At 42.0% G+C, this 13,879-nt stretch overlaps 1 protein-coding gene across 3 annotated transcripts in view; it reads right to left on the minus strand.

Moving 5' to 3' along the window:
• The window catches only part of GAS6 (growth arrest specific 6), a 98,796-nt gene extending 85,582 nt beyond the window's left edge, over window positions 1-13,214 (minus strand). For 2 of the 3 annotated variants that reach the window (XM_043507613.1, XM_043507646.1), the window contains exons 1-2: window positions 12,974-13,191; window positions 12,134-12,300 (exon numbers count right to left, since the gene is read on the minus strand). In XM_043507613.1, the coding sequence (XP_043363548.1) occupies window positions 12,134-12,300; window positions 12,974-13,052 (246 nt within the window). In that variant the 5' untranslated portion in view covers window positions 13,053-13,191. Of the gene's footprint in view, window positions 1-12,133; window positions 12,301-12,973 lie in introns of all 3 variants that reach the window. The other variant, XM_038387543.2, reaches the window with a different exon arrangement.
• Between the last annotated feature and the right edge of the window lie 665 nt (window positions 13,215-13,879).

Consider the following 13,879-nt stretch of genomic DNA (forward strand, 5'->3'; position numbering starts at 1 on the left):
GTCCTCCATCAGTGCAGATATGAACAATTCCAAACTCTGTGTACTCCCATCAAAACAGACAAAACGTTAATGCCTCTTACTTGTGGCTCAATATAATGTCTCATTTTGTTTGTATCTTACTTGTCAATCAACCTACTTTTGTACCTCGGGAAGCCTCAACTTCCAAGGATGGCGTTGCATAACCTGCAGTATCCAGTGTTACTTATGTCACATATAAATAAGCAGTTTACAATGTGACATGTGCCTCTGCACTGATTCAGCACAGATCTCAGGTAAGAACAGAAAAAGAGGAGAAGAGAAGGACCAGGAAAGTCTCACATGATCCAAGTCCCCACCCCTCCACTGAAGTGGAAACTATGGCAGAGGGCCAGTCTCTCCAGACAGGCTCTTGCTTGCCTTCTTCCATTGAGTTCAAGAGATATAGACTCATTTTTAACTCAGGAGATTTAAATACTTTTTAAAAAAGGAGTCTTTCAATGTGATGAATACAATTTCTTTTCCACTTTCTGTTTCCATCATTCCACGGTAGAACAATGTTTAAAAGGTATTTGGTACTTTTACTTCAATTATTTTAACTCCACTGCATGAAACTCATCTCTGGCATTACCACCCCAAAACTAGTGAAGTTACACCAGTGTCATATTTGTCCCACCACATTTTTAGAGAAGATGGAAGAACATCAACTCAGAAAGCAGTCCTTAGGTGAGTCACAGTATATAAATAGCTCTTCTGAAAGCATAACCAAGACCTTGCCTACAACTGGGACATTTTCCCCACTTTGGCTAAAACTAATTCAGCAATATTGGGAGCCCTAGAGTAAACTGTCTCTCAGTTGTCTGTTTTGTTTTATCATCATGTCATGTAACCCTTATCAGAGCCGGGGCTAATCAACACAGTGCTTAAACACTGGGGCAGCTGGTGAGAGCTCATCTACCACTGGGGGCAGCTGGTGAGGGTTTCCAATGTTGTTAACACCAGTGGGTCTACTAAACCAGAGTTAGCAAAAGTAGGCCATTTTATGAACATTTTCCCCAATGTAGACAGAGAGACAGTCCTTCAAGCGAGACAACATCTGAATTTCTAATGTTAAAACAAAAACAACAAAAAGCAGGGGGGTGGGGGAGAAGGGGAGGAGAATCTTCTCAGGCCTTCTTTAGGCTTCACAAACCAAGCATAAAAGGACATAAAGGCCAATTTACTTTTTCTTTGAAGCTCCACTTTAATAGCCTAGCTTTTTTTTAACCTCAGGAAACAAAATGCAGCATAACAAAACCTGCATCAGAATACTGAGCTTCCCCTAGCAGAAGAGGGGAACCATCTTATCTACCTTCATCAGGATAGGTACTCTGTAGACCCATGCAATCAGCACAATAACTTGAAATTAAATTCATTTGGTTTTCCTGTCTACATGCAACATCTTACAATTAAGTGGCAATCCCTGCACCATTTACTGTTATTCAAAATCTTACATGGATCTTGCCTTCCACTTTTTCTTTATCAAGTAGGTTTTCATCTAGGATTCATAGATTCCAAAACCAGAAGGGACCATTGTGATAATCTAATCCAATTTCCTGTATAATACAGGCCATAGAACTTCCCCAAAATAATTTCCACAACATATATTTTAGAAAAACACACGTGGCATAGCCTCCTGTTTTACAAACGTAATTTGCGCCTCCAAACTACGTGCTTGCATTTTTGTTTGTTTGTTTGTTTGACGTTTACATTTGCACTGGCTATTCACTGCAAGTCATTATGACTAGCTACAAGTCCAACTGGCTGACTTTTGCCTGCAATGATACCAGTAATAATTTAAAATACTGAGATTTCTGTCAGCAAATTATTGCACAAATTTTAAGGGTGCAAATTTAGCACTATAACTCTAAAATTCTTGTGCATAAAGGGAAAAGGAGGAGGTTTGTTTGAAATCTAACAATTAAATAGCACGGTGCTATAACTAATAATTTTCAACCAAACATGTAAATTACAGCTTGAGCCAATACCTTGTTGAGTGCCCAAGCCTTCTTTCTCATAAATGGTTTGTCAAACCAGTCATGGATTATGGTCACAAAGGGCTGCAAAGTGTTGAGCCTCTCCAGCAAGCTGCTGAGCCTTATTAACTCCTATTAACTTCAGTAGGAGTTGAGGATATTCAGAAATTTGTGAGAGATATTCTGCATATTGCAGAACCAGGCCTATAAATAGTTCACAGCATTTCTTTGCATCATTTTTGACCAAATACTTTACAGCACCTAGCAAGTCGTCTCAACAGCTAACGAGAGTTTCTATCAATCTTCAGTACTGCCACCACAACACAAACGTATATCTTCTTTGGGGCACTTGGGCACTGTGTCTGTTTCTTAAATATCCATTCCACACTGCACAACTATCCCATAGCACAAATGGTATGACTGTCCCTTCCACTGAGCTGCTGATTTTGCCCAATAAACCACTCACCTTTACTATAACATACATTTAAGAAAGGGATTTCTAGCACCAGCAGTTGTGTTTCTATTCTAAGGGAATACAAGGTGTCACTACAGAACCAGAGAAGCTGGAAACCAAAGTTTAAAACATCTTTTCTCTCACGGAAACCCAGGACTGTTTCCAAACAGCATATTCGTGAGTGCTCAATCCAGTCAAGGATTTTTGTGGTCAAAAATTAAAATAAAAATAAAAAATAGAACAACCATAAAACCAAGTTTGCATGAATTAAAGAAAGTAACATCAAGACAGTAACAAAAGGAAAGAAAAGAAAAAACAGCCATATGGCTCATTGTTGAACAGAAGGCGAACAATGAAAGAAAAGGAGTACTTGTGGCACCTTAGAGACTAACAAATTTATTTGAGCATAACTGAGCTGTAGCTCACGAAAGCTTATGCTCAAATAAATTTGTTAGTCCCTAAGGTGCCACAAGTACTCCTTTTCTTTTTGCGAATACAGACTAACACGGCTGCTACTCTGAAACCAGCAAACAATGAGGGTTTCTACTGGCAGTCTGAGATCATTCTTGATTGGGCAATAATTATTTGAAATGGATTAGAATGATCCTCCTGTCCAAATGCCAGAATATTTGTTAATGATTTTGGATTGCAATCTGTCTCCACTGGATTGGTTATAAACTATGCTAATCCAGTTCAGTTTTTAAATTACTCATGCCATGAGGATTTCTCTATCATTTCCATGGGAAGTCCACCTACAACTCACTGGTACCTTATTTTTCCTCAGCTGTAATATCCTACAATTTTAAAAGGATGAATTGAATTTGTTCTCCAGTCTATATTTACCTAACCTCTTTACAAATTATCCCTAGTACCGCGTTGCATCCTCTCTAATTGCAACACATCCCAATTTGTATTATTTGTAAATTTAACAAATCTATTGTTTACCCTTCTTTGGATCATTAATAAAGATGTTAAATAAAACTGGACATAATCCCTGGTGTAATCAAAAAGGACATTTCCCCTCAACTTGACATATTACCGTTTATCGTTACTCTTTGGGATCATTCAGTCATACTTCAAACAGAATGACAAGACACACATTCCATCCATTCTGAATTAAATGTTCAAGTCAGATCTCAGAGAACACTATTAAATCCTTTACTGAAGTACAGATAAATTACACTACATCTATCACATTCCCTTAGTCTATTGATTTTATTCCATTGTTGTATACAGTGTTGATGTATCTGTGGGGGTCCCAAAGTATTGGGAAGATAAGGAAGGTGAGTTAATATCTTCTATTGCTTTGCTCTTATTTAAATTATTTACACACAAATTTTTTTTTTAATTTAAACCTTCATTACCACAGAACCTGAGCACTTCACCACATGAATAGACTTAGTCTATGTCTACACTACAGACCTTACAGTGGCACCGCTTTACCGCCGCAGTTGCACTGCTGTAAGGTCTCCCATATAGTCGCTCTTTGCCGACAGCAGAGCTCTCTCCTGTTGGCATCATTAGACCACCCCAACAAGCGACGGTAGCTATGTCAGCAGAAAAGCATCGCCCGCCAACATAACGGTGTTTTTTCACACCCCTGACCAACAAAAGTACTAACATAGACATAGCCTTAGTCTCAGAGCAGACAGGCAACTGAGGAATAGGGAAGTTTGGCAACATGCCCAAGATCACACTGGAAGTCTGTGGCGAAGCCAAGAATTAAACCCAGATCTCCTGGTTCCCAGTCCAGCCTCTCAATGACAAAGCCACCCTTCCTTCCCTGTTCAATGCTCATGAACGGTTCTGGAACTCACTGAAACTCTTTCAGTAGTGAATCCGATGTGTGCTGTCATGAAAAGCACCACCATCAGGTGTCATTCAAAACTATGATGGTCAGTCCAGTTACAGTCTCCCATTCATTTTTCCCTCCTTCTCTTCAGCTAGGTTCCCTTTGTCCCACACTGGCAGGCAGCACAAGGCACCTTAGTGTGGGCAGGACACCAAGACTTGCTCTTTTTCCTCAGCTTCACAAGCCTCTCTCTCTTTGGGTCTCGCTGTTTATAATCAAGGAAACAGAAAAAAGGAACCTCACTAACGTGAATGTTTCTGAAGCAGAGAGCCTTGGGAACAGACTGCCACAGTAAAACAGCCATGAAGGGAGCAGATAGGGAGGAGGAGAGATCTGTTCAATAATTTCCACCAGATATGAGAGAAAAGGAGTTATGGAAGGAGATGATGAATCCTGTTTTCAAGTGTCTTGAATATTTGTTCAATTATCTTACCAGGGTTTGAAGTTGGGTGTGTTGGATAACAGTAACCAGGATTACATTTTTCCATTTTAAAGGAGATCAGTATCACATTTTCTAGTTTCCTTCCCATCCTCTGGTGCTTCCCAGGTTCTTCATAAACTATTTAAAAGTAACTGTCAGTGGTTCATTATGTTCATTTAAGACCCTGGAAAGCACAAACTGCCAATTTGTACATATTCAATGTTTCCAATGTAATCCTTTACCTGATTTTCATCAAACAGACGTACTAAGCGTCTGCCTTAATTCCCAATGGACTATTGTCCATTCCCCTTTTCTTTATTTAAAAAGAAAGCTGTTCTTCCATTTTATAAAATTTCCTTTTATCCTTAAGAGCTCTTTGGCTCACATTATCACAGTAACTCATTCTGATTTTCCTGAGCTTTTTCCTTTGCTCCAACCCTGTGTAATCCCACTCCCTCACAATTCTCCAATTTAAATTTTCTTTTTCTATCATATATTTGAACAGCCTCTCATAATGCCATACGAGGCACTTCTGGTTTCTCATGTTTTTCCTCACAGAGGAACTGTGGTCCATTGTGTGTTAGTTATGACGTGTTTCAGGATTCCCAGCTTTCTTCCACACTTGTGGAAGTGGACGCAGCTCAAACGGGCACAACTCCAGTAGAGTCAGTGGCAAATCTGGTCATCTCTTCTAATACAGTTTCCTTCTGCACTGTGTTCACAACATCTCTTAATTTCCCCAAAATTTCCTTTCTTGAAATCTATAAATCTCACTCAGTTGTGTCTAGGATTCCATTTTGTAGTATACTTAGCTTAGGTCATTAGAACAAAACTCTCCTGTAACTCTCACACTCTCTTGGATAAATTTAGCATTAGTATAAACAAATACCACTCTAATGACTAACTGAGCTGGCCCCTTTATGCCAGCAGTAAAATTGGCCCTTCATTTACAACGTAGCAAAATAGTATAAGAATATAAAATGTTAAAAAAGCTTTTCTAGAGCAAATCTTGCAAGATTTTGCCTTGATTGAGATAGTAATATTCTATACAGGGATGAAGACTTCCAGGCTGAAAGATAATATGAATATTATTCATGTCTCGACTACATATATCCACTAACAGAACCTGAAGACATTTTACACCTCTCGTCCCTCCATTTAGCTCCCCTTCCCTCCTTCCACCATTACATCCCTTCCTACTTTTCTAATGTGATATTAATATTTAGATATCTATATTTACATCTCTATTAGAAGTGTGACAAATATTTCAGCTTCCAACATCCTTCCTAGAAGAGGGGAGTAAAGTTTCAAAAACTGTAGTCTATGTTTGTAACTTAACTGTATTGTATTGTACACATCAAGTATGAATGTTTTTGTCCCATCACATAACAAGACCAATCAGCTGAACTATACATCTGACCTTTACTATACACTGGCCACGCTCCTGCTTCATAAATACAAATTCTCGGTAAGCTCAGCTGAGTACAAAGAATGTTGAAGGTTTTTTAAAAATAGGACGAGGCATCCACTGCGATTCATACTTTTTCTAGAAGAGTTAAATTTTCAAATTTCCTTGCAAGCCTTCATGTGTCCACTCTATAGCTAAATTCATAACTGAAATCTTGCTTCTAATCCAGTCTGTCTGGTACTCTATCTAGTGCTCTCTGCTGCCAGACATCTATCCTGAAGACAGAAATTTAGAACAATGCCAAATTTGCATCCATATCAAAAAATTCTGCATGGAGAAAAAAAATCAGAAGACAGACAAAGACAAATCATGTTTTCTTATCTCAGATACCATTTTATGTTTTCGATCACTAGAGGTAACCATTAGGCAATCAGTGAATTATGCTACATACCTTGTGTAACTATAACAGTTCTCTTGCCTAGATCTCTGCCAAAACACAAGTGCCAAAGACTGTAAAGATGTGAACCCTTTGATACACAAAAAGAAAAGGAGTACTTGTGGCACCTTAGAGACTAACAAATTTATTTGAGCATGCTTGGGGGTTGCAGGTTTCTTTTCTTTTTGCGAATACAGACTAACATGGCTGCTACTTTGAAACCTTTGATACACGGTGGGACTTATCCCTATGTATTTTTTGGAAGTCAGCTGCCCACAAATGAATATTACCTGGTTTTCAATGTTACATTAAAATGTGCACAGTAAACACAGAGGGCTAGATCCTTAGTCGGTGTAAACTGACTTAGCTCCATTGATTTCAATAGAGCTAAAGTGATTTACCCCAGCTGAGGATCTGGCCAGAATCCTTAAAAGATCTACTGTAATGAAATTTCAAATGTATGCAGCAGAAATACTAGTAATTTCTTGGTAGTAACAACTGAAAACAAATGACTATTGTGACAAATAGCTGCTGTTGCAGCTCAGTAGCAGCAACAATTTATGAAAACCTCCCCCGCCATATCTAACTGACCTCCCACACTTTTTAAAAAAAGGGAAATCCATGCTCACTAAAAAATTGCTAGTTACTTTCCCTTGCACTCTTCATTCTATACATACAATTGTGTAAATTCCATTTTAGGAATAGGTCAGCCAAATTCCAGAGCTGTTTATCAGTAAGCTAACAAGCTAATAGTAGCTGACTGAATACTACAGGCAAATATTTGTGTATTACTGCCTTCATAAAGGCCCTCATCAACATGTTAACTAAGATAACATTCTTATCTCTATGTCCAAGATGTTTTGCAACTTCAACCTTATTTATCACACCTAGCTCATTTATTTAAAATGTTGCGCTAGGAAGCAATCCTCCTCTATTAACATGCTCCCTTTCTTATTTTTCCTTCATCAATATTATCTGTTGAAATTCTATCTGATTATTTTACTGGCCCTCTTACCTGCCGAAAGATTTCAGCCTATCCAGGAGTTCTGCAGCAGCATATAAAGATGCTGCTATAGGCTTCATCTAAAAGATAGGCTGCAAGACTATACCAGTGTAGCATGTATTTGTTTTTACCATTTATAGTCATACAGATACTACAATCTTGTTTTCTTTTAAGGGTAGGGAAAAATTTCAGACTAGAAATGTAACAAATGATCTTCCCTCTCCCGGTCTGGGACTATTCTCCCTAATATAAAACAAAAAGCTATATTTACTTGCAAATATATGGTTATTTAACCCTACTTGGTATAATATGACGAGCAGTTGACACAGGTAATCACAAATGTGGCAACACCGTCATTCAGGTTTAAGAGCATTTATGTTTTTGCTAATATCTGTTTGCAGGCGTGTTTCCAAAAGGTTGGTCAATAAAACAATGCGTGCAAGACACCAAAATGACAACCATGTAGTCATCCTACCTACTGTAGGTGCAAGTCAAAATGTTTCATTTCTGTTTAGAGCTATCTTTCCACAAGGAGAAAATCCAAAATTGGCTCTGGAGTAAACTTTATAGGATTAGGAGGAAATCTAGGCTTTTTACTTGACCAGCTTAGCACATACTAAAGTACAACTTGCCTTTTCTTGACTAGAGGTTTTTGAAGGCATTAGTTAAACTGAAGTAGCTAATATGATTTCATATCATATCTTTAAATCTAAGGGTTTGTCTACATAAGGAAAGAGCCTGCAGTAGTTAGCTATTCTGCACCAACTCTCCCTGCGGTCTCTTACCAAGTGCTAAGAGTGCCTCTGTGGGCATTAGCTTACACTTTGGAAATGAATTAAACTAAACTGCCCAATATTTAGTGTTCAGTAAGAATGTCCATATGGGGAGTTAAAGCATACTAGCTACTGCACTAAAGCATCTGCACTAATTCACACCCTTGTTTACTATGCTCTAGATACCTTGTGTAGTCAAGCCCTTGGTTTAGACTATACCTTAGGCCGTGTCTACACTACAATATTAAGATGACTTAACCTACATTGGCATACAACCGCTGCAGTAATTACATCGCTTATATGTGTCTGCATTTTGCTCCTTGTGTCAACAATGTGTGTCCTCATCAGGAGTGCTTGCATCGATTGTACTGTCAGTGTGGGGCACTGAAAGCCAGTAATAGTCGACATAAGTAACACGGTATCTATACTGACACTGTGTCAGCCTAACTACATCGACCTTGACTCTATACCACTCATAGAAGTGGAGTAATTAAGTTGGCATGGCAGGGCAGTTACATCTGCAGGAGGAAAGTGTAGGTGTAGACACTTTCATAATTAGGTCAATGTAAGCTGTCGTGCATTGACCTTACTCTGTAGTGTAGACCAGACCTTAGACTTCTTACAAAGCACAGCTGCCATGTGAGAAATGTAATGAGAAGCAGTCAGTCATTCATGCTCATCTAGCGCTTTAAAAATAAGGACCAGGAGCTTGGAACAGACCTGGGCTGGATAAGCCCCAGTGCATAAACCAGAGTGTTGGAATGATGTAGTCCTGACAATTTATAGAAGGGTCTGTTGAACCAGTTAAACTTTCTGGTTAGCCTTCAGAATCAGCCCTAGAATGCACTACAGTAATCTCTTCTTGATATGACAAAAGCATAGATCACTGTGGTTAGGCCCACATCCAAGAAGTAAGATGCAATCTCCAGCCATCCTGAACAACTTGAGGACAGGTTTCAGAGTGGTAGCCGTGTTAGTGTATATCAGCAAAAACGAGAAGTCCTTGTAGCACCTTAGAGACTAACAAATTTATTTGGGCATAAGCTTTCATGGGCTAAAACCCACTGCATCAGATGCATGGAGTGAAAAATACAGTAGGCAGGTATAAATACACAGCACATGAAAATATGGGAGTTGCCTTACCAAGTGGGGGGTCAGTGCTAAAGAGCCAATTCAATTAAGGAGAAAGTGACCTATTCTCAACAGTTGACAAGAAGGGGTGAATACAAGGGGAGGGAAAAGCAGGACAGACTTCCTCTGCTAAGAGATGAGTTCACAGCTAATGCTATTCTTCAAACTGCAACACACTGCTAACTTCATTTCCATCTTTCCTGAACTGAGTCTGAGCCAGCTGTTGGGTCTCTGATTCTCTCTGTCAACAGGATAAGACTGTCATCTGTGCATTAACAGCCCCACAGATCATAGCATCTAGCAAACCTCCTCAGTTGCCTCATATAAAAGTAAAGAAGGAGAGGCGACAAGATTAAGCCACGTGTGGTTCTACAGATGAGAGTACTAAATGATGAGGAACAACTGTCCATCAAAATCTTCTGGCTCTGTCAAAGAAGCAGCAGTTTTCCCCGAATGGGACTTCATCCATCCCTGCTACTTTATGATTAATAGCATTGTAGGCTCCCAATAGATGTAGTAATAATAGCATAGGTGTTTTACCTCTGTCCATAATCCTTAGTTGACTGTCCAGCAGCACAAGTAGTGCTGTCTCCATGCCTCATATTGATCTGCAACTAGACTGGAAGGGGCATAAGATTTGTCTTAGGCAAGAACCACATGTGCAAACTGCTAACAAATTCAGCATTCTGGGTAGGCTGGTGGGCTGTCACAAGACAGGACCTGCAGAGCTTGGGGCATTTTAAAACGTAACATTTTGGGTGCATGTAGAATATGTAAGTGGACACAAATATTAGAGGCCTGTAATCTTGACAATATTCCCTTAAGGTTTTTTTTTTTTTCAAAATTAGAAAGAGACCAAACAGCTTCAATAAAATAAAATAAATCCACAAACAGAAAACAAAGCATTATCAACTGCAAAATATTTGTTATTCAAAAGGTGCTTAAATAACATGGCTAGGTCTCAGGGAATTTGTTTATAGCTATAGATAAGATGTAAAACCTAAATAACTTCAATGTCTTCATAATAGGAATAAAGATTTACAATTTTCCAAAGCGTGAAATAAGTGCCAAGTATTATTATTCATAATCATTACATATGTTTACCGCAGCCTACTTTTCCAGTGAACAAGCCTGTGAGTACGTCATACACTTGCTCACCCTTGCCAATTTTCTTGGCTAAAATCCAATAAATACAAGTGGTGACCTCAGATTAACTTTATTTATGGAAGGTCAAAGTTCACATTTTGGATTTTTTTTTCTGCACACCTACACTGAATGTAAGATTCTACTAAAACATTTTAGCTCAATGGGAATATGGAAAATAATTGTGTCAGCCAGTCTGACACCCCATTACAGGGGCTTATAATGCATTCAATCTATGTATTTTACAGCGCACCAAACAGTATTCTATCTAGGTGCAAGAGTATGTACACAGGCAGGAGTGTAACAGATATTAGTTGACCTAACTAAACAGGAGTTTGATCTTAAACTCTGAAGTGCAGAAAGAAGAAAAACCAGCATTAGAATCTGTTTGCAAATTGCTGTCCTTTTTACTTTTGCTTTGTAACTATCCATTGCACTGTGATGTAGTGCATTCAATGCATTGTTAGCCTATTAAGATATACATGTCAAGACATGTTTTCACTTAAATATAAAACATTAACTGAAGAGGAAAAGCCAACTCCTGCCCTCTCTCCCTGCCCCCACTCCTGAACTATGTATCTCCTACCACTCAAAAAGCATCAAACGATTAACATGAACACATTGTGCAATATCAAGCCTCAATGTGATCTCCAAAAAATTCACTCCCCACCACTAAACTAATCCCTGAAAGGGGACAGCCTATTCAAAACAGCACACCCAGAAGGTGGAAGCTAACTGGAAAAGAAAATAAGCAAACTTTAGTAAAACAAGACAACTACAGCCATACAAAGTGCCACAGAAACAGAATACTCAAGATTCATGAGGACTTTAAGTTATTTTTGTAGGTTTTGACTGAGTGTGAAGCTAGATGCTGTGCAGATTTACAGCAATACCATGTAATTTAAAATGCTATAAAAGTCGTTATTTCTGGTCTCCCCTCTTCTTACTTACAGCAATCCCAATCCTAAACCACAAACTCAAAATACTCACTTAAAAGAGGCTTGAAAGTTTTTAAGCGTGTTTATTGATGTATTTCTTCCTGAAATTTCTTTTATGACATTGTTTTGGGAAACAGTTAAGACGATTTTCAATGTCCTGGGTTTCAAAGGATGGGGGGAGAGACAAAGGTGTCCAGACAAAAATGCTATAAACATTGTCACCTTGGTGTAACTCCCCTGACTTGCTGGAGTTACACCGGGGTGAATTTAGCCCTTTAAATTTGAATGCAGACTACAGATATTTTAAATAGGAATCTCATGTAAAATTATGTCAGCCAGGTAAATGTATCCAGACTTTTTTTTTTTTTTAAAACGGTTTTTGCTTGATCCTGACAACACTAACACAACCCTGCTGAGGGGAGTGCTGTGGTTTCAGTTATTTATCTAATGGTTCGCCTCCTCCCCCAAACAACTTCCCCAGCTGTGCAGACAGCTGGCGCCCTCATTCCAGCTGCTGCCGGGGAGCGACAGATTGCCCCAGTAAAACCCCAAATTTATCGGCAGCTCCACTCATCACTCTTACCGTCTCGGGATCGTTTTCAAACACTTCCCTGGCTTCTTCCTTGCTGCACAGCTCCTCTACGCACTCCCGCTCCAGATGGCCTTGCTTGGTCTCCTCGAAGATCTGGTAGGCTCGGCGCTGCCTCTGCCGCAAGAACTGGGCAGCCTCCGGGGCACTCAGCAGCACGGCTGCGGCCGCAGGCAAACACCGGGGAGGGGGAAAGCAGCGGTCAACGCAGGAATCAAATCCGAGCCGCCGGCTGGGCATTGCACGGAGCGGAGAACAACGCCACGAGCGTGCACCCCCCGGCCCCACTGTAGACACCTAGCGACACGCACCCCTCCGCTGCGCAGACACCAAGTCACCCGCACAAAGCACTGCCGCGAGCACGTACTCTCCCGAGCCCCGCACCCCCTAGCCGCACGAGACGCAATCGTGCGCCCCTCGCCCCAACCGCTGGGCAGCCACGGCACTGCAGCGGGCACCCCGCAGCCATCCGATGCCACAGGGGTGCGCTCGCACCCCGCTTACACCCAAAAGGCACTGCCCCTCCAGAACAATGCCACGCGCGGGCACCCCACGGACACCCCCAGAGGAGTGCCCCGCCATGCCCCCACTCACTACTCCTGCCCACACAACAACGCCAGTGTCCCACCCCCCGCCCCTGCAAACGCCACACTCATCCCCTCCTCCGTCCCGCCAAACGCTCCCTGGGCGCCCTTGGGAGAAAACGGGGGAGCTGCTGCTGCTTTCCCCCGCGCACCGTCGCAAAGGCTGGGCTGGGGCATTGCTGCGCCGGCGGCGGCGGCGGCGGGGGGGGCCCCCGAGGGAGGTTGTTCTCCCCCCCGGGTTGGCACTCACTCGGCGAGGAGTCCGTAGCCAGCAGGACGAGCAGGAGGGCAGCCCCGAGGGCGGCGGCGGGAGCCGCGGGCTGCGGCATGCTGCGGCTGTGCCCTGCGGCGACTGCGGGAGCAGGAGGAGCGGGGCGGTCCGGTCCGGCACGAGCGGGGAGAGCGCGGCTACTGGGGGAGCCCGGCAAGAGCGCGCGCGCGCGCGAGCAAGCTGCAGCGGAGCCCAGCAGGGGAGTCGCTCGCGCTCCTCTCGCCCAATCATTGCGAACGCCCCCCGCCCCCCCCCCCCCGCGGGGACACACCTATCGCCCTGCGGCTCGGTGCAGCTGCGCCGCGGGAGATGGGGGGACGCCTAGAGACAAGGCTGCACACAGGGAAAATCCAGCGGGGACTGAACTGCCGGGGCCCTCAGGTGACTAACCCAGCCCAGTGACTCCTTTCAAAACATCCCTGGCTCACGCGTTGGGCAGGGACTCGCCCTTTACATCTCAGCTCGCCGCCTCCTTTCGCGTTCGTCACTGTAGTGCCGGAGCCCTGGAAATCTACGGCCCTGATTCTGCAAACCCTGAGGCATCTGCTCAGCTGTATGCACGACAGCAATCCCCCTGAACTCAACTGCTCGCAGGTTTAAGGCTCAGCGTTGAGGATTTACTTCAGTGGGACTAGGGATTGTGCATAAATCAAGCACGTGTGTAAATATTTGTAGGATTGAGATTAAACTGATTTAGAAGAGCTAAGTGAGCAGCATATTGTTCGAATACCTAAAAGGAAGATATATTGATAAGCTCAAAGTTTACCCAAAAAGTTGTGTGTGTGTGTGGGGGGGGGGGGATCAGATGAAATGTAAACTGATTACAACTATTAGTGGGAATAAAGCGAATCAGAGGTCAAACCAAACCCCATTCTAGTTGAAATA

The sequence above is a fragment of the Dermochelys coriacea genome, chromosome 1 (assembly GCF_009764565.3).
Source record: "Dermochelys coriacea isolate rDerCor1 chromosome 1, rDerCor1.pri.v4, whole genome shotgun sequence".
NCBI classification, from domain to species: Eukaryota; Metazoa; Chordata; order Testudines; family Dermochelyidae; genus Dermochelys; species Dermochelys coriacea.